General features: G+C 38.0%; 1 protein-coding gene across 1 annotated transcript; it reads right to left on the reverse strand.

Moving 5' to 3' along the window:
- Positions 1 to 2,416: 2,416 nt before the first annotated feature.
- On the reverse strand, positions 2,417 to 20,429 carry gaa2 (alpha glucosidase 2). Its single transcript, XM_020644256.3, has 21 exons — positions 20,276 to 20,429; positions 18,938 to 19,061; positions 17,635 to 18,222; positions 15,975 to 16,120; positions 15,691 to 15,856; positions 14,133 to 14,229; positions 13,102 to 13,221; positions 12,645 to 12,763; positions 12,429 to 12,560; positions 12,232 to 12,342; positions 11,397 to 11,510; positions 11,218 to 11,302; positions 10,940 to 11,057; positions 10,669 to 10,802; positions 9,211 to 9,362; positions 7,726 to 7,874; positions 7,118 to 7,259; positions 6,846 to 6,944; positions 5,845 to 6,009; positions 4,593 to 4,739; positions 2,417 to 3,844 (listed from the first exon to the last, which is right to left on the reverse strand). Exons 2-21 carry the CDS (start codon positions 19,028 to 19,030, stop codon positions 3,782 to 3,784), a joined length of 2,940 nt encoding a protein of 979 aa, XP_020499912.2. The 5' UTR covers positions 19,031 to 19,061; positions 20,276 to 20,429; the 3' UTR covers positions 2,417 to 3,781.
- Between the last annotated feature and the right edge of the window lie 158 nt (positions 20,430 to 20,587).

The following is a 20,587-nucleotide window of genomic DNA, read 5'->3' on the forward strand; positions in this document are numbered from 1 at the left end:
TACACAAAGCCTATATTAATATCTTTAAATGCATTTTGAATGGATTGCATAAATAATATATGTTTAAATTAAAAGGACACACTGTTCTGTAATTCCATAGCAAAAAGTCAGTATCCTTCTAAAATATACTCAAGACAGTTCTTTTTCTGTGGAGTCTGCAGAAACTTAAACAGAGACAAAACAAAAAAAGTTAATGTAAGACTTTATTCCTTGCAGTGGTCCATATCTGCACATACGTTACACACTGTCCATTGAAACTTTATAATGAGAGTTAGAAGCTTTGTTCCCTGCCGTCCAAGAGGCCAAAAGGTAAACTTTTAAGAGCCGTGGTTTGCGTCTTTATTGCTTTTATGTATGGCAGTTTGAGGCCATCATTCATGTTACAACAAACACCCAGACAGAAAAAGAAGCAATGAAGCTGCTCTTAGCTTTTTTGTAAGCCCCCAAGACTCTCTTGTCCAACAACCAAATTCAACTCAAACTGAACAAATTGAATTTTCCAACATCAAAACATTTTGCTTTCGATGTTTTGTGAGGCTCTCTGTTAAGCCTTCATAACTTGAAACAAAAAAATACTTTACTTGTCTTAGGAAGCAACTGCAAAAATGCAAGAGCAGAAAACTATCCGGAAGCATGTGTTTCTCTCAAAAAACTTGTAAAACCAGACACTAAAACTATTCTGTTTCTATTCATCATGAATATGCATGAGCTGCATGCTTATTTCCTGTAAAGTCCCGTACTTCGTCCCACTCTCTGCACATGCCGACCATACAACCCCCCCCCCCCCACGCACACACACAAATACTTAATCCATCCAAATCCAGACAGGAAATGCCCCCGTCAGTAGAGCAGAATGCTTTGACAGACCCCCGCTGCACTCTCTCTCTTTCTCTCTCCTCCCCCTCACTGAATGATAAATGTGCCCTCCACAAACTTCCATCTGGAAACTGTTAGCCTTTTAAACGTTTGCACAGAGCCAATAAAGATATGTGTTTCCTGAGCCTATCAGTAGTGAAAGATAACTCACCCTCGCTATCAGAGGAGAAAATGGAATGAGTTGTTTGCTTTTAACTTCCTGGAGCATGTGTTTGAGTCTCTGTGAGTGTGAGTGTGTGTGTTAGTTGTTTGCTGTCATGACTCATGAGATCCAGTCAAAGTTCTGGTCTTGCTTCAGGGCTTCTTTCACAGCTTGTTTTGAGGTTAGTTTCTGGAAAGAGCAGCACATATGTACAAACAAATCTTTTAACTTGATTGTGAAGATAATTCAGATGACGCTGCATATGTGAAGAACAGACATCCTGAGACTCTTTTAACTACGTGAGAAGAACTTTAAGTGGAGGCCAAAAACACACAAAGAAGCTGCAGAGGCCTGATGGAGAGGGTATAAAGGACGGAAACACCAACAGAGTAGCAGAAAGACAAACACATTTAGAATCAACTGATTCTGACAACACTATATGAAGATGAGTTACATTTGACATAAAACAGTAAAATATTGGATAAGAGTGAGTACAATTGAGCAAACACACAAAGATTACACCCTGTGTATGGCTCCAGGAGTAGACAATTTAAACACAGCCTCTTTCTATAAAGGTTGTAATTCACTACAGATGTGTAAATACATTTAAATACATAAAAATCCTTTAATCCAATCTCTTGCCACACATTATGCAGTCAGTTCAAATGTGTTTAGCGTTTTTATTGCCTATCAACTTGAACAAAGTCTTCAACTGTAGCTATGCTTAATCGAGTAGTTTAGCCTACTGAATGAACAAATGCATGAAACATTTACAAATTACTCATTTGAATTAATTAAATAGCTGTAAATGTCCTTTATTAACATGCACAAACTGTAAAAATATTTGTTTTCAGTCTTACTGCACCTTCTATACAGTAAAGCTGGTACATTTGATTTTAAAGGCCATGCAGTTGTTTGTTACAGAGCATTTTGACCAGTGGTGCTAAAGGATGCTTTGATTAGAGTTGTAGGAACAGAGGGAATGATTTGATATTCTAATTTATATCTGAAGTCCATTTTAAAATTTGAATCTGAAATATGCCTAAGATTTTCAGACTGACAAAACATCTTTTAAATATTTAAACATTTTTGTAGGCTTTTGGGAAACCAGTTCAAAAGAGGAATGATGCTAACATTGAGCACAGGGCTGAGAAACGTTGCCCTCTAGTGGCTCAAATACTCCTGCAACTCAGATTTTATAACTATGTCAGGAAGATCAGACTTAGTAGATACATCTAAATAGAATCATCTGATTAAATGACTAATGTTTGTAGAAAATTATGTTACATGCCCCCCCCCCCCCCCCCCCCCCCCCAATCTTATGATGACTCTAGAGTAAGGACAAAAATATGAGGGGAAAAAAGGCAAGACAAATTTTAATGAACAAAGAAACTCCTGTATTTTTACATTATTCATTTAATTAAAGAAAGCAATTGAACAAAAATCAAAACATCAAACATCATAATGACAGACTGAAATACTAACATTTAGTATCTTGACATGCCTTGATACATGTTGGGTTTGGGCTTAGTTTACAGCACACATTCATTGATGATCTCTTACACTTAAAGTTTAAAGGAAGGTGCAAGCTTTTTATCTTAGATAAATTCTTTCAATGGAGTCCGATTTTCACAGCATCAAGGTCAAAATTTAATCTGGATTATCTGTACAGATCTTCAAAACTTCACTACACCAGCTCCAGGAAAATATATCTCGCTTTAGGTTGAAGCTTTATTCACAGTTAAATGATAGCAGAACACACATAGCATGTCTTGTTCACTTTTAGTTTTTAAACTAAAGTAATCTCTGTGCATAGCGACGCTGGAGTTTTCTCAAATAAAAACATAAAAAGCTGAACAAAAGATCATTTGGAACAAACTCAGAGAGGCTCCAAAACACAAACGCAGGGATCATAAGGCACCTGTACCATACTTTACAATACTGCAGTTCTAATGAGTGCAAAAATAGGCTTTCATCAGCATTCAAGCACATCAAATATATTACATAGTGAGCTGTGTTCAAGCTACTTATTTCTATAAATGCAGATTATCTAATTTTATTGCACATCTTCTCCCTGCTCATGAAAACATTTCAAATGTTGATTTGATTTTTAAAATGAAAGTAAAACAGTTCAAAAGCAACGCTGGTTTTTTATGGTGGGTAAGAGTTCAGCTAGCAATAAACAGTCAAGACATTTACAACACAAATATCTAAAGCAGTGTTCTGTCTACTGAAGGTCAGTGTGTATTTTGTTGTTTCTGTATACAGAAAGGCTGTGTATTTTTTTTAGATGCCACACTATGAACATGGAGACCACAGCCCTGATCTCACTCACTCCAGAGTCCGTCTGTTTCCTCGACAGCGTGTTTTGTCTCTGTAGTCTAATACCTTAGATACCATAGTAACAATGCCTGTGAGGTTAAAGTGCTGAATCGAAGCTTTCATCGGAGGTATAATCAAAGATTATTAGAGGAGCTTTACATGCACTACAGCCACCATCTGGCTGGAGTACCGCATTACAACTAAAAATGATAAGAACGATGAAAAAACAATATTTTATTTTCAAGATGAGATAAAAGTTCCTCCAACAAATCAACACTTTGCAATTATGCCATTAAAAAAAAAGAGCCCCCTTAAAAAAAAGCTCTATCCCTCCTACACTGATAGCATCACACTAACACTTTAACCTCAGTTATTGTTTCTTAACTTCAAATGTCCCAAAGTGGAAAAATCACCTTCTCAACATTGTATAGCCCAGACGTATTACATCCAGCTGATGGTGAAGTTCTGACTGAGGTTGAGACCGAGCTCTGAAACAGTTAACACCTGCAGAAAGAAGCAAAATACAACGTCATCACAACAAGAACATTGTTCTTTATAACAACACTAAATTAAAAAGAGAAAAACAATTACAACAAAATAAGTATCTATACTACACCTCTCTATACTACAGCTCTTAAAATAAATTAAAAGTAACACTAGAATTCTATTTTCTATTATCAAATATTACACCTCTGCTGAAACCTGCCTGGCTAGTTGAATTCATTAAGGACGTTGCTGTCACACAGTGTAAACCTAGATACTGCACAGATGTTTTTCTACTTGTACCTGTGCTTTCATTTTGAATGTTATTTTATTTACACTTTAATATTTTTCAGATAATACTTTTGGTATTTTACAGCAATATATTCATTTCACAGCTTTAGCCTCTTTCAGAATTGTAATATATTAAAAACATGATTGAGCTGTACAGCTTACATTGTGTTATTGTAAACATGTGTGAACATCATTTTTACTGTAATTACTTAAATACAATATAACAAAATAACACTGGCATAGACCATTATTCATACACTGTACTGTATATAACTTTTGTTTACAATGGTACAGTGAAATAATGACAGTTCCATAAAAAGAACTCCCTTCTGTCTCTGTCTGCCCCTCTGTCTTAATCACCTTTGGTTGCTTCATCTAAAAACGACATTTTAGTTCAGCTGATTCAACGTGACCTGCTAGCATGTCAGGAGTTTCCTGTTTTCAGTATAGCTCCCATCATCCTTGACCTCGACCTCACCTGGTTGGTTCTGTAAGTGAACGTTGCATCCTGGGAGTTCACCAGCACTCTGCTTGGCTCCTTCTTCACACCATAGAAAGAGGCCGTCTCCACGGTGATGTATGTGGCCTCTACATTGCTATGGAGCACCTGTGATGTCATCACGTTCTAAAAAAAAAAAAAGAAGCAGATAGACCCGTGTAAGTTACACACGACACACATTCAGAGTATTATTTCAAAAACTAGACACTAATCAATCATTTGCTCTAACAAATAAGAGTATTGTGAAACAATTAACCCACATGGAAATATCAGCAAACTCCTATATTTTAATGAGGACATTGTGAAATATAATATAATTTATTTAAGATTTGAAGTAAAATAAGGATAAGGCGTCTATAACATGGTTATTTAACAAATTTAGTCAATGAATTAGTAAAGTCACAGTTGTAATTATCGTTGTCTATTAAAGGCGTTTTTACTGAATGTAGTATTAATATGTTGTGCATTAACTAAAAAGCGTGTGTTTACATTTTTCTGAGAAAGCTGGACCATCATTTGAGTGTTTCTTGGTCTTGGTAGGAAGTGTCTAACTTTGTTAGCAGAATAAGAACAAATTCAAGTAAGAAGGTATCGATGAATCCCAGATTTGTGTTTCAAACGTTCGTACGAACAGTTTAAGCGTAGACTTTTGCGTACGCACAGTTTGTGAAAGAGACCCATTGACCCTATCTAATCTGTTGAAATGTAAAAAAAAAAAAAAAAAAAAAAACTTTTAACAAAAAACAGAACTGTATCATCAAAGGCTTGCACCAAAAAGCAGACAGGCAAAGTTAGCAGCTGGCTAATTAATGCAGTTGAGTAAATATTAGATAGAGATTAAAGTACATGTCCTTTAGGAATTGGTCGAGATAAAAAACAGAGGAGAAGCAGGGAGAATAACCGGTCTAATTCCCTTTTAACCACTATACATTAACGCTGATGCTATGATTTATTGGATAATTAAAAAAGCAAATGTTTGCTAATACATGTGCTGTAATAAATGTAGATGTTAATATATTTGATCTGCCAGTTTGTCACTGAGGGGTAAAGTCCTCTGTAGTAAAGCATTAGACGTTAACCATCATAGACGTGTTTAAATAAATCCATGTAAGACTTTCTTTCTCCTCTCGACACAGACCCCTGAATTAAATCACAGTACTTAAGAAAAGGTCTGTGTAGGTTTTAAAAAGCCTTCTGGGAAACTTGTGAGGTCATAAAACAGTTTTGGCACCTGAGTAATATTGAAGATGATGTAGGCGTATTTGTTGGTCTCATAGGTGTCGATGCTTTCTCCATCATCCCAAAACAGATCCCCGCTGGCTGAACCATCGTCAGAGAGAGCAGAGACCAGGTGGAGGGGCTGACCGCTGCTCACCCACAGGGTCAGGTTGGGAGCCTGTTCATGTGAAACAAACACAACATTAGACATAGGGATGAGTCACGCTCACTAGTAAGTCAAACTTTTATTAATGCTCACATTGAAAGAGAATTGCCTCCACGTAACTTTAACAAAAATTAATGAAAGGTTCATGATTCCAAATAGCGCTTATTATTTAGTCTGTGTCAGGCAAGCTAGCTCCATTCAGCTCCACCTCCAAGTTTCCTCTCATAACTGTACATGACTGAGTGCTACTACCTTTCAGATCCACTTTGAAAAACAGATATTTACACAATGCTTGGACTGACAGAGCGTGGGCAGGAACTTGGACGTATAGCAGAATAAATACTCCACAGTAAGGCAAGACAGAGACAGTATTCAATTCAACAAGAGAGAGAGAAAAAGCATATCAAAATATCTACAAGAATAAAAGCAAAATACAGGAACACATGTGATAAAACAGGACGATAAGTAAATAATTATAATAGATTATAAGAATAAATATTTAAATAATAGATGAAAAGCAATAAAGACAATCAAAATGTTCATTAAAAAAAGATGAAAGATTTGTAACATTAAAATGAAAGATAAATAAGTAAATCAAAATAATTAATTACTGTAAGCATAGGACATCAGAAGAGGACTTAAGAACAGATGAATCGATTACAGGGGTAAATAGAGAAAAGGAAAGAGAGGCGACAAAAAAATGCATTTCATAATACAGACAAGACATTAAAGCAAGTCTGTAAAAGTGAGTTTTAAGACGTGATGTAAAAGAAATCAAGAGATGTGTCGATGTAAAGAGATGCATGATGCGCCGATGAAATCTATCTAGAAGGAAGCAAAATGTTCACCTGTGTGGCTATGATGGAGCCCTCACGTAAATGCAGGTTGATCTTATCTAGCGGTGCTTGGAGTCGAAGTTCTTCACCTTTACTGTGAACAGCATCGCCCTGAAGAAGACGATGACAACATCAGAACACAAACAGTAAACACACTGTCTCCATCCTCTGGGTCAAAATGCACAGTCTGTGAGTGTGAGGCTGGTGTGTGTGTGTGTGTGTGTGTGTGTGTGTGTGTGTGTGTGTGTGTGTGTGTGTGTGTGTGTGTGTGTGTGGGTCCTTACCACATAATAGTCGTACCACAGGCCCTCTGGGAAATAGCCGATCACGTAATCAACTCCAGGCTCCAACACTGGTGTCACCAGTAAACTCTTCCCCCACAGGAACTGTTTGTCAATGCCGTAGGTTCTTACATCTTTCGGGAACCTTTCGACAACATTCCAGATAAAGTATGTCAGAGATCTCTATGTGCAAACATTGGAGACTCAAAAAAGCTTTGCAGAGTTTAAAACCAAGAGCTGGTTCTAGCTGAAATCAGCACAAAACTGTAGTCGCTGATGATTGCCTTGCATATACTGTTTATAATACTGATCTACTCTCTATACTGATGGACATTTTTATAGGGCTGTTTTATGTTCATAAATATTCTTTCATAAAAATGATGTCTTGTAAAGTCTAATGTCCATTCAAATTAACTTTTCACATATTCTGGTGTTTAAGATAATCTACTTCCTGTTATGTATTATTCGTCTACCTGCTTAGGTACAACAGATGCTAATTAGCCATTCGTTAACTCTGGTTCAATTACATGTACTTGTGCACTATCCCTCTAAAAAATAGATCATAATCACATAAGTTCCCAGTTTAAGTTCAATCAGACAGCATCACTTACTCAAACATGAGGGGCCGTGCCACCGTGTGTCCGTGAACATGTGCGTGATGAAAGAGCGTGTAGAGGACAGGGAAGAGAGAATAACGCAGCAGCAGAGCCTGCTTCATGGCTGTGTTAGCCAGAGCGCTGAATGCTGTCGGGTCCTGTGGCTAAAAAAAAGAAAATCGGTTTGAGAAAAAATAGAACATTTCACATAAAAGGAGTGAAGGGCTGTTAAATATAATGCAAAGTGGTGCAATGAGTTAAGAAATACTTTGTATGGGTGTTATAAAGACAGAATAGTTTAATCACTTTTTTTTAACCAATTTTAACCAAATATGCATCACATTCAAAATCAATACCAATGTTATTTAAAGATACAGAACAGAGTTATTAGAATTTTTTTTTTTTTTTTTTAAATCGATCAGATTTTCGTGAACCAGTCAAAGAAAAATTTACTTTAGGGTACAAAATATGGATACCGCAATATATCATGGTCCCGACATGTGTCTATACTCATCAAATTGCTGCTACTAAGTATCATGATTTTTTTAGTTTCCCTGCCAGTATGACTCGCTGCGTGACCACTTCATGACTCGTCACCGTGTGACATGAGGGGGTTGGAGTCATGAGGTTAAATGACGTTTAAGAAGAAGTTGACAGCAGGGTAATGTGAGACAGAGGTGAAAATAAGTTGCGTGATAAGTGAAATTGCTTTGAATTAATCCATTAATCCTGCACTTTGTAGCAGCCTTATATATTCCGTAGTTTATCAGATATCAAGACTTTTCACTATACGATTGTCTTGTAATAAATCACTTAGTGCAGAATCACTGAAGGGTGACATCATCCTAATCCTGGGCTCCATATCATATCAAATTATATCGTATCATATCATGAATAACCCTGCTATTAATATGATATAAAATGCTCTACAAATCTGTTGTATATGATAGTTGATCTTTAAACTGCACAGATAATGTCATTTCTTTACTGCATTTAAAGGTTCTTGTAAATTAGAGAGAGGCAGTATGAGCTGAACGGAACAGGATTTTTTGAGTAACTGTGAGAATAAATATGACTAAAGATTTATAAAAGTGAAGTGTGTAAATCAAGATCATGAATGAACATTAAACAGAGACAAACTTTTGGTTCTGATATTTTGTCTTGAGGATGAATAATTTCAACATTTGTTTTAATTTATATTGAAATGTTTCAAGCTTTTGTTTGGTTCTTGTATATCTTAGACCTGGTGGTGAAAGTGTTTACTGTAAATATAAGTAAGGTGAAAGTGGAGGGAACAACAGACTGAAGCTTCAGTCTTCACCTTTCAGCTCAGTATTTCTGGTTTCCCTTTTCATCTAATCCATGTTTTTATTTCTAACTTCTGGGTGTTTTTAAGGGTGGTTGGCAGGGGGGGAAAAAATCACTAGTGAAGTGCTGCTACAAATAGTAGTGATGGTAGTTTTGAAGTTATAACTTCAAGAGAGTATGTAAGGGAAGTACCTTCATGTTGATGGCGTTGTGGTTGCGTGTGAAGGGATAGAAAGCTCCCAGCTGCGTCCAGCGGACACAGAGCTCCTCCTGTGGCTCCTCACTGAAGCCACAGATATCTGCTCCCACCAACGGGATGCCCAGAAGGTTAAAGGTCAACATACCTAGAGGAGAAGCAGAGAGGTGGGTGATGTCAGGAGGAAAGAAACTTGAAAACGAGAAGGCAGTAAAGAATCGGAGAGATCTATTGATAAACCACTGAATGGAAACGTTCACACAAAGATAAAAATAAGTGGCACTGGCACACTTTATGATAATGTTGTTGACAGAATAAGTACATAGTAGTTTGTGCAATAAAACACGCAGCTGCCACATAAAAACCAAAATACACATCTTGAGAATGGCACAAGCTTTGTATAAACAATTGTCCGACTACATAAATGTTTCATCAAGCCCTTTAAATATATTCTAAATTACTGTCTAGTTTGCTTTCATTGTCGGGTGGGTTTTTTGTGCTGAGTAATCACTTTTCATCGGGTTATTATGCTCTGAGAAGCTGAAGGAGGTCAACAGCTCTGTAGAGTTCTTTGTAGATTTACGTCTCACAAATGACTAAAGCCTGGATAAAGGTTGGAAAGGAGAAAAGGTTTCTACCAAAATGAAGCAGAATTTAAAAATAAGCATGATCATGTCTTTCTTGAGTTCTTCAATATTAATGTCTTCTTTACAACAAATGACGACAACACAAAGTTAAGTGTTTGTAAAAACTGACAGGCTTTATAATGAAGTGAAGTGAGACATGTTATTGTATAAATGTATGTAGGTGGTTTATCTTCTTTATAGTGCTCTTAATTTAGATATCTTTAACTGTTTTTTTATGTTTGTTTCCAGCGAAAGGATCCGTCCAAAATTTGTCATTTTTATGCAATTTTAAAGCAACAAGTTTATGGAAAATCTTCTAGAACCTCCCTGTTTTACTTTTCTGTTTTGATCGGCTCATAGTTTGCTGTCATCGCCCATTTGTCATCAGTTTTACAGGCTCAACTTAAACATGAAGTCTTTGAAGAAGAGCTCGCACATTCTTTCAAAGCCTTTTAATTATTTGGCCTTTGAAATAAGCTAAATCTCTCGCTCTGTTTAAAGATTTATTTTTGGACTTTATGCCTTTATTTTGATAGGACAGAGGGTGGAGTTGGAAACTGGGGAGAGAGAGAGAATTGGGAATAACCTGGGGAAACCAGCCAAGGATAGGAGTCAAACCCGGGCCGTCTGCTTCTGTATGCTAGCCAGACCAATCAGCACCACCTTAAGCTAAAACCTTTTAGTATTTTTAATTTATCTCTTCACATTATCGTTGCTCATTGTCTATTTTGCCTGTGAAGAGCTTTGGTAAAGTCAAACTGTTTTAAATGTGCTATACAAATAAAATAATCTTTTGTGTTAGTTTATTCTGTGTCTGAATGATCACACCTGAAATAGAAGTATACAGGTCTTTCCACTGGCTCCTGTTGTCTCCCAGCCAGTGACCCGAGTACATCCCTTGACTGGGGAAGGTTGAGCGGGAGATTATAAACGGCCTCTTTGCAATAATCCGCTTCAGAGCACTTGAAAAGGACAGACAGTGAGAAAAGACAGAGCAGAGGCAGAAGGTTACAGGGAAAAATAATAAATGTATTCAATTATTTTTAGAAATTTCAGTGTTCAGCATTTTGCTGTATTTGTGTGTGATAAAGATCTATACCTTGCCGATGCCTTAGCTTCCATAAGTCCATAGAGGCTGTGTATATTATAGTGTATGGACTGCTTCTGCTGTGCAGTGGCACACAAAGTTTTGGCTCTCAGCAAACCTCCCAGTACACCTGAAATGAAATATACTGAATGTAAAAATCACACGATAATAAGAAGAATTATTTTCTGTACAGCACAGGAGCACAAAGTGTTCCAGGGAAAAAAAGTGAAAAGAGACAATCCTATAAATAAAAAACAGAAAACTGCTAAATATCAGGTCCATGCTCTTACCCGGCATGTATGGAGGATTTTCAAGACTGTTTGATGGACAGCCAATGGTTGAACCGTCCATGAAGTTCGACGGCTCGTTCATGTCCTTAAAATGAACAAGACAAAGGTCCTAAAAATGACATCATGTAACATAGCAAGCAGTATTGAAGTCAGTCGTTTAATAGTTATTGTTTACTTACAATCCATAATCCATCAAACGGCACCTTCTCATGGAACCTCTGGAGGTTGTCGTACCACCACTCATGCGTCGCTTCATCAGAAAAATCAGGATAAGCTGTTAGACCAGGCCACACCTGCAGGAAGAGACAGACAAATGATGTTTCAAAGCCCTTTGACATTTTCTTTTTGACAGCAGAGGATGATGGAAGAGTTGTAGCGGGTTGACATTGACGCCATTGTAATGATACAGATGCTTGACACTTTTTATAGCTTGATGAAAAGATGTCAAGCAGTTTTATGATTATTTGGATGAAGCTGTGGCTGCTGCATAACTTATAATTTAGGAGCATTAAATAGACATATCTTATAAGTGAGCCAAGCCGATGGATGTGCTCTAAACTTTGTAAACCAAAGTTGTTGGTTCGTACCAACTTATCACTGCTCTGACGCTTGCTGCTTCAAGGTGGTGCCACTTTTTAAAAAGATAGTGGTAACATTTCTTAACATGATGTACTACTCTGCTGCTTCCCATTATAATTCACTGCATGAAAGTCTGATGTTTTAATATTTACAATGAGTAGGAATGGCATGAAATCATGAGTCTCAGGTGTAAAGCATGAGACTCAGACAGGCTGAAAACAAGTTCAAGGTGGCGACGAACAGAAGGGAAAGCTACACAGAGACAAAGTTGTTGCTGCAATTAATCTTATAGGATGTTGTACAACCGTCTTTCCAAATGAAGTTGCTGCACTACCTCTTCTCATCGCAACTACCTTTATATTTGTTTCCTTTTGCTGCATTTCATGCATTAAGCCGACACTTTTGAATGATTTGGGATGGGGTCTATTTTCTCACCTGTCCAATGAGTACTTTTCCTTCAGCATCTCTGATAAAAATGTCTCTCCTCAGCCCTTCATCAAACGGCCAATAGGAACCCTCAGGCTGGGTGCTGCTAATTCCTGGGTCCTGCAGGAGGAGACACAGCTCTTACATAAACAGCCCAAATGAGACACAACACACATCTGTGAAGACAAATACAAACTTCTATGTACCAGCATCATGACGTAGCGCTGGTTGTGAGCGTGCAGGTCTTTGACAAGATCAGGAAGTGTGGCAAACTTTGTCGAGTCAAAAGTGAAGTCCTTAGAGTCGTCCATGTAATCGATATCATTCCACTGGACGTCCTGAGTACAAAAAGACACACAACTAATAATAAGCTGTCTTCAAAGAAACACAAGTAAACAATCTGTTGGGTCTTTTTATTTTACCTGAGGTATCCCATAGTTCCTTAATCTCTTGACAACCTCCCAGGTGGAATCACTAGTGTTGTAACCCCAGCGACAAAGATGGTAGCCTAAAGCCCAGTAGATGGGCATCGCTGGGAAGCCTGTGAGAGAGAGAGAGAGAGAGAGAAGGTAAGAGATGTAGGAGGATATCGTCAGTGACAAATTAAAGAATTGAGGGAAACTGACACAGGGTCTGGTGTTTTATAAGCAAGTCTGTTTTATAAGTCTGTTTATGGTTGTTTAATCGATCTAGGTAATACAATACAATGTCAATCAGCACAATCATTTCTACTATCAACAACAGCTACTGTTCTACAGGAACCCCGAACAGGGTTTGAACCATCTATTTCTAAGTCTACAATAAGTTGTTGTTCAGTAAGAAGGACTCATGCAACTATGACACAGAACATTCAAACATCCCAGCAAAACTCCTCCTCACCTATGACCTCGATATACTGTTCAATCACTGCAGCCGGATCAGGGCCGACGAAAAGGTAAAAGTCAAGGATTCCACCGATCGTCCGCCAGGTGAGAGCGGGGGCGGGCTGAAGAGCCACATCTGATGGAAGAAAAAAAAAAGATTTAAATGTATTCTTTACAATGTTAGAGTTTAAGTCTGGCCGTTAGGAAATGCATCTCTGTGAAGCTTGAGATCAAATTAAATAAAAAACACCCTGGGATTGAATGGGTAAAATGTCAGTTATATAAATATTCTCAGCTGCTGAGTACGGCTCCTTGTAAACAACATTTGTGATGGGATCTGCGTTAAAATCAGCTTTCAGCATTCACTTGTTAATCGCAATTAATTAAAGTCTGAAATTAATCTATTTATTAATTTTAAAAAAAATAAGGGATTAATTGATGGTTCAGTTTTCTGCTGTTTAGTTTATGTTGTAACCTTCATATCAAAATAAAAGCCGGGTTAATTTAAACAGCAAGTAAAGTACTCTCATCTTAAGACTGTAAAAAACAAGTTCATATTCAAATGCAAAATAATCACATTTCACAAATGTGAATAAAAATGCAATTAACTAATGAAATGTAGGGAATAATCAGGATTAAAAAAATTTAATCGTTTGACAGCCTTAATTAAAACTTTAAGAATTGTTGCTTAAACCCCCTCGTGAAAAGAAGCAAAGAGAAACCATTCATATTTAATGTTGATTTAGTTTGCACAATTTTAAGTTAAGGATTGCTCAGTATCTTCTCTAGTAAATATAACCAAACCTTTGAGTGACCCCTGTACAGCACTGTGAAGTGGAAACTTACTGACGCTGCAGCTACACAAAGCTCATGAAAGTAACTGCCGATTGGGACTTCAGTTTTCATCAAATTGCTTAATGTTGTTATTTAACCAGTTACAACACTGTATTAGTCTGCTCAGTTCACAGCTCTGCCAATAACTACTTGTGTATTATTGCACACAGAGAAAGCTGAAGTGAAAGTTTGCAGGGCGACTAACAGACTCACCCATTGCGTTGCTGTTAAGCAGGAAGAAGCCGTGTGCGTTCCCGCCATCCTCCATCAGCAGGTAGAAAGGATGGGCTCCATACAGGTTTGTCTGCTCCTAAATTGTTGAGAGGAACACAACAACGTTACAGCCAATTTCATCTCATATATATACAAAGATGTACACTGCATTCAGTTGAATCCAGATGTATCCATAAAGGTCTCAGCTGCTCACGTCTCTCCTTTGTGTGCTTTTTTTAGTATTTTTTTTTATTCCCTTATTCTACATCCCTACATCTTTTGCCCAATAATCACAATTGTAGTAGTGTGATACATACATTTCCACTAGTGCAATAACATTTCAACCAGTGCTATATATTATTCTTCTAGAGTAAAGCAGTTCTCCATAAGTGCACTTTGTTTTTCTAATAGTGCAATAGATTATCCAACCAGTGTAATTTCAATGCGTGTGCGATATATCTTTTTTCTCATAGTGCAATTTATTATACCGTTTACTTGAATGGATGTCTTCTATGTTGCTTTGGATGTCTAAATGTCACCTCTTAAGGTGAAGCATTTCTAAAGTCTTTCCCTTCTATTCTGAAAAAGAGGACCATCTCTCAAACCGATCAAAAGCCAAGGAAAATTGTTTTTTTAAGTAAGGGTTTTAAAACACAAAGTGAAGGAGCAAGATGTTCCAGAGTTTGGGGGCATCTTCCACCGTACTTTGACCTTAATCTCGGGACAGCCAGGATCAGCTGATTGTCCAATATCATGGCAGAATCCTAAGAAGTGAGGTCATGTTATGGACTTTGGCCCTGGCCTGCAAAGACACTTTGCCTTGTCACAGCAGGAAAAGCACAGTGTCATTGAGCAGAATGATTCCATTATGTGAAAGAGAAAGCTACTCCAGAGAGCCAGCTTGCACAACTCCAGGTCCTCTAAGGTGAATGCAACCTATAGTCATGTTATGGAAAACAGCTGTGTTTTTCTTGCTATGGTATGTGAAACTATACGCTCAGAAGAAGTTCTGCTGTGCATGCCAAGATTTGGATCCAGTTGGTCACAAGCGAATTTAAGGAGGGGGTTTCACATTTGAGGAACATTATAGGCCAAATAAAAGTCTGTAGTGAGAAGGGTTTAAAAGCATTGTCTTATTATCAACGACTACATTCAAAGTCTCCTAAACTATTACAAGCTGACCAGGAGTCGTCGTTAACAAGAGTGGAATTTTTATCTCTATTTAACGCAACATTTGTAAGCCATGCTGAGTCAGTCTTCTTTGCTATAAGTATATCAGAGTCTTTTCACTTTTTCATTTTAATCAGTGCAAATTAAGCACACAGAAGTGCAACCAGCCTATGCAATATTTTATTATGTCTGTGATCAACTCCTCTAGCATGCACTAGACATTACACAAGACTGAATGACCTCTATTACAACTGAGTTTATGAGCTATAGTTTATTTTACTCGTAAAACATCTGCTGTGAAAAAAGACCCATCAGTTAAAAGTTAATATTTGAGCCTATTTTTTTGTTACTATAAAGAAGAGAATGACAAAGAGAATAAGGCTAATACCATAGGAGGCACGTCTCTGGCCCACATGGTGAGTGTGTTCCAGTGGACGTCATGTAGGAAGGTGGAGCGGTGCTCCCCCAGGCCATATATGAACTGGCTGGGCAGGGAGGTGGAGAACTGGAGAAATTGGTCAGCATAGAAGAGAGGAGCCACGGTGGTGTTCAGACTAACAGGAAACAATTGTGAGGGGGCACAGGATATTAAAACATTTTCTATTATGTCACAAAATACAGTGGGTTTTGTTCTTTATCTAACCAAATACAGCCTACTCAAATCAGACTTACAGCACCGTTCCTGTAGATTTTCTTTTCACAATGAGACCGAACGGCGTCTTCGAAAGCTCTATGATGTAGTCTGGACTTTCAGCCTTCTTGGTGACAGTGGGAACAGAGATGGGAACCTCAAACCTTGAACTTGAGGGGTCAGTAATCTGGAGAAAGGAAAATTCAAATAAACAAACAGGTTGTAATTAAATTACAGATGGGACAGTTTACCGCCAGTGTTATAAAACTACATCAGCTAATCTGTAAAGTTCATGACGGCACCTTAACACCTACAGGTCTGATCAGAAGATCGGCACATTGGTCACAACATATTCTCAACTCTTTCATGCTTTTACAGTCATTTTGTAACAGCTAATCAGTGTGATTGCATGTACCTCTAATAGATACTGAATAATTTGATGCTTCAAAAGTTTAAATTCTTTGCACAGACATTAAAAGTTAAGTGCATGCAGAGAAGTCATAACTTCATACTGCTACTCTTGCGTAGACTTACTCACCCTCACATGTAATCAAAATAAAGTATTATTTCTTTACTTCTATTCTATTCTGAAAAAAGAAGACCATCTCTCAAAACGAACAAAATCGAAGAAATGGCGTGGGTTTTTTTTTTAAGTAAGGGTTTTAATCACAAAGTGAAGGAGCAAGATGTTCCAGAGTTTGGGGGCATCTTCCACCGTACTTTGACCTTAATCTCGGGACAGCCAGGATCAGCTGATTGTCCAATATCATGGCAGAATCCTAAGAAGTGAGGTCATGTTATGGACTTTGGCCCTGGCCTGCAAAGACACTTTGCCTTGTCACAGCAGGAAAAGCACAGTGTCATTGAGCAGAATGATTCCATTATGTGAAAGAGAAAGCTACTCCAGAGAGCCAGCTTGCACAATTCCAGGTCCTCTAAGGTGAATGCAGCCTATAGTCATGTTATGGAAAACAGCTGTGTTTTTCTTGCTATGGTATGTGAAAATATACGCTCAGAAGAAGTTCTGCTGTGCATGCCAAGATTTGGATCCAGTTGGTCCCAAGCGAATTTAAGGAGGGGGTTTCACATTTGAGGAACATTATAGGCCAAATAAAAGTCTGTAGTGAGAGGTCTTTAAAAGCATTGTCTTATTATCAATGAAAAATTCCCATAAATTAAGCAGTGTTAAAAAGAAACACACAATAGGTAATTGTGGTGGAATTTCTGTCGTTATTTAGATTATAATGTACAGACGTCATTAGGTTTATTCACTGTTCTCTAATGTCAGTCAGACCTGACAGAGTTCAGCTGTGACTAGAACACCAAGTACAGCTTAGAGAGTGTCAGCTGTTTTTCCTGATATCTGCAAAGATGTTTGCTAGACTTGCTCCAGTGTAATCAACATCACAGATTAGTCTAGGTGGGTCAATGTGACACAACCCTGATAATGATAATGTCTTTTGGGATATATGCGATGCCTTTCGAAGAGTTCTGCAGATGTGACAGAGCAAGACACGAGTACAGAAGTGCGATGTTGATCCATGTCTCCTCCAGTATTCATCTTATGTATAAACTTTCATCAACGTAAGCCATCCGAGTCAACTGAGTCTTATTGTGTGAAGTCCTCAACACTGATTATTAATACAAGCTGACCAGGGGTTGAAGTCATAACTTCTTCCTGCTACACTTGCATAGACTTACCCTCACATGAAGCCGCGTGTCCGTCTCAGAACGGAGCTCCACCTCTAGATTGAGGATGTCTGCTGGGTAGTAGGTCTTCACATCCTTTACCAGCTTCCCTTTCTGTCCCAGGGGCGTGTCTTCAATTGACACAAGTGAGTAGGAAGGGAAATCCGGTGTATAGAAACACCAGGGGATACCATTCCTCCGTGAGGTGCTGGAGGCCGAGGAGGCGGGAGAAGATGCTGGGATGAAACAGCAATTCCTTGCCTCGCACATCTGTTGGGTCACAATCGCGCCTCTTTCAGGGTAGCAATCAAATCTCCACGCCTCAGGGATTAAAGTACAAGCCTCGCGGCGGGCGGCGGCTTCAGTGTCGTTCATGACTTTCTTTTTCTCCTCATATTCTAAAGTTGGTGAGGCGGCTGGTGACGGGGGTCTACGTGGGCCTTGGTTGGACGGATTGGACGGATTGTGCAGCCAGAACATGGTGCCCAGCAGCCAGCCTCCACAGAGGAGCAGCAGCAGGAAGCCAATCACCAAGAGACCTGTGGTGATGGAGCATGTTGGCCTCCGTGGAAGCAGGGTGGCTTCTTCTTGCTCTGGCACCTTTAAACATCACAACAAAGTCTCATTGTTTAGAAAAGTGTCCAAGACAGACAGTAATTACAATTTACTACAGACACAAATAGTTAGAGCCAACCGATAATGGATAAGTCTGTCGCCTGTTGAATCGAAAAAGAATAAGCACCAAACCTTCAGAAAAATCGATTCAACTTCTTTACTTAAAACTAATAAAGGACAGCCTCTGAAAATGTCTCAGAGTTGAAACATAAAAAAGTTACCCTCTCATAAACATTTCTATAGTCTGTTTCTAGGCAGAGCTAACGGAACCTCTCTTCTTATTTAAATTAAATCATTTTAACCTGGGAAAAACACACAGTCACTTGAAACATCTTCTCTACAATGAAGTGTCAAGTCTCTTTTCTGTTTTGTCTTGAACTTCAATGTTTTCACTCTCATGTTATATCTGTCATGTATGATATGCCCAGATGGACACTGCAATTAATCATCCCGCTCTGTGTGTTATAGTGCCATCCATTCAGGTTGACATCAAAAGCTGATGTGCAATGAAGCAAAAGAAAAAGATATATTGCCTTGCAATAACTTAAAGAAAGCAACAAGACTTCTTCAACATGTGTTGCACTTCTGCATGATTAATCAAAGGCACAATGTCAAATTAGTAGTCAGATTGCATGTTGGAGAAATCCCTGCAGAAGGTTTGAGACATTGGAAAAAGTGAACATAAAAAAAATAAACTCACTGGAATTTCTTCACGGACAGGACGAGGCTCCTCTAACAATACTGCACTGGAAAACTGAACATCTTCAGGGTTCAGCCGCTTATAAGACACCATACTGATAGTGTGACTTTGTCAAAGTGAGAGACTGACCACATGAGAGAAAGAGAGACAGAAAGAGCAGAACAAAGTTCAGTTGTGTTTCCTGTTAGGATTTGAGAAGAGAAAGAGAAATGTGACCAGAAGAATGTGAAGTGAAAATGATTTGAATGGTTTCTTTTAATACTATAACCATGAGGAGATGTAACAGCAGGCAGAAGTTTTGCATAACAAAAAATGGGAGGTTGTAATCTAACTGAAGAGGAGAATTCTTTATGAACATTACAGTAAACACACACAAATCTCACATTAAATCTCCTTCAATCCATGCAAACTCTTCAATTGTAGATTATAATACTTTTCCCTTTCATAAGGATGTATATTTTGTGTACTGTTTTTCTTGTGCTTTTTCTGACCCAGCAGTCTGACATATCCTAACAGTATAAATCCATTAATTTATAAACATTTCTGTATTTTAAAAACTGTAATGTTTAAATGGCATATACATACATGCTATCTACCATTTCAGTCTGCCATGAACCTTGTAGGATAATGATTATCTACATGAAATTTAATCAATGTTTACGATGTCAAATCAATGTCAGTGTGAAACTCCAGAATAAAGAACATCCATTCCCACACCTTCAACCTCTTCCTCGGCCCTTTTGTCCACTTCAAATCATTTTTACAATATTTTGCAGTGCCGGGAGTGAGTCTTTAATCCTGGCTGTGGAGTAACACTTTAATCAACTCACATATTGTTAATGTTCTTAACTCGGTAATGAAGTTATGCCGAACTTTAAACCCGTTACATTTACCTTTCGTTTTAAGGTCACGGGTTTACATTTCATTACTATGGCAACTACATGAATTAAACGTAAACTTTACATTATGTAAGTATCAAACACAAAACCTTAAGTGACCTTTTATATTATTAGAATCTAAAGTTGCGCTGTCAAGAAGGCCCATGCTTGCTCTTCGTGTACAAACAACATTATGCTGTGACCAACTACAGCGAGTCCAGCCCAATGATAAGAAACCAGGAGAATGTCAAAGTTCATCACGTAACCATGTGGCCACCAACTTCAGTGCAGTGTTTTTGGACAGTCTGGAAATACTAAGGTATTTATAATAAAACAGTAAACAATAAGTACTCATGCGAGAGTTAATGATTGTGAGGTAAGCTCCCTTTAATAGCAGAGTAACTTTAGCTTAGAAGAGCTAATGTTAGCTGACAAGGGCGACGGCAACATCATTTCTTACCTGTTTTTACTTTGGGTTTCGCAGACACACAAGAACTGGCTTGAAGAGCAAGTTTTCCATTAAATAAATGCTTCGTTGGCTAGCTGGTTAAGTTTGTCGTCAGGCTGTTCACCCGGACCGTCTGCATAGCGTGCGTCTGTTGATCTTCATGTCCTATTCAATGTACCTCGTAATTTCGATAACTTCCGCTTTAAGACAATTTCAACAATTGTTTGTATTTCCGGTGGTCTAGAAATGTAAACGTAACTCTACCTTAATATTTGCAGTCTATGAACTCCACATTTCATATAATTGTGCGTTTTTTTAAGATAT

This window comes from Labrus bergylta, chromosome 1, assembly GCF_963930695.1.
Source record: "Labrus bergylta chromosome 1, fLabBer1.1, whole genome shotgun sequence".
NCBI lineage: Eukaryota > Metazoa > Chordata > Actinopteri > Labriformes > Labridae > Labrus > Labrus bergylta.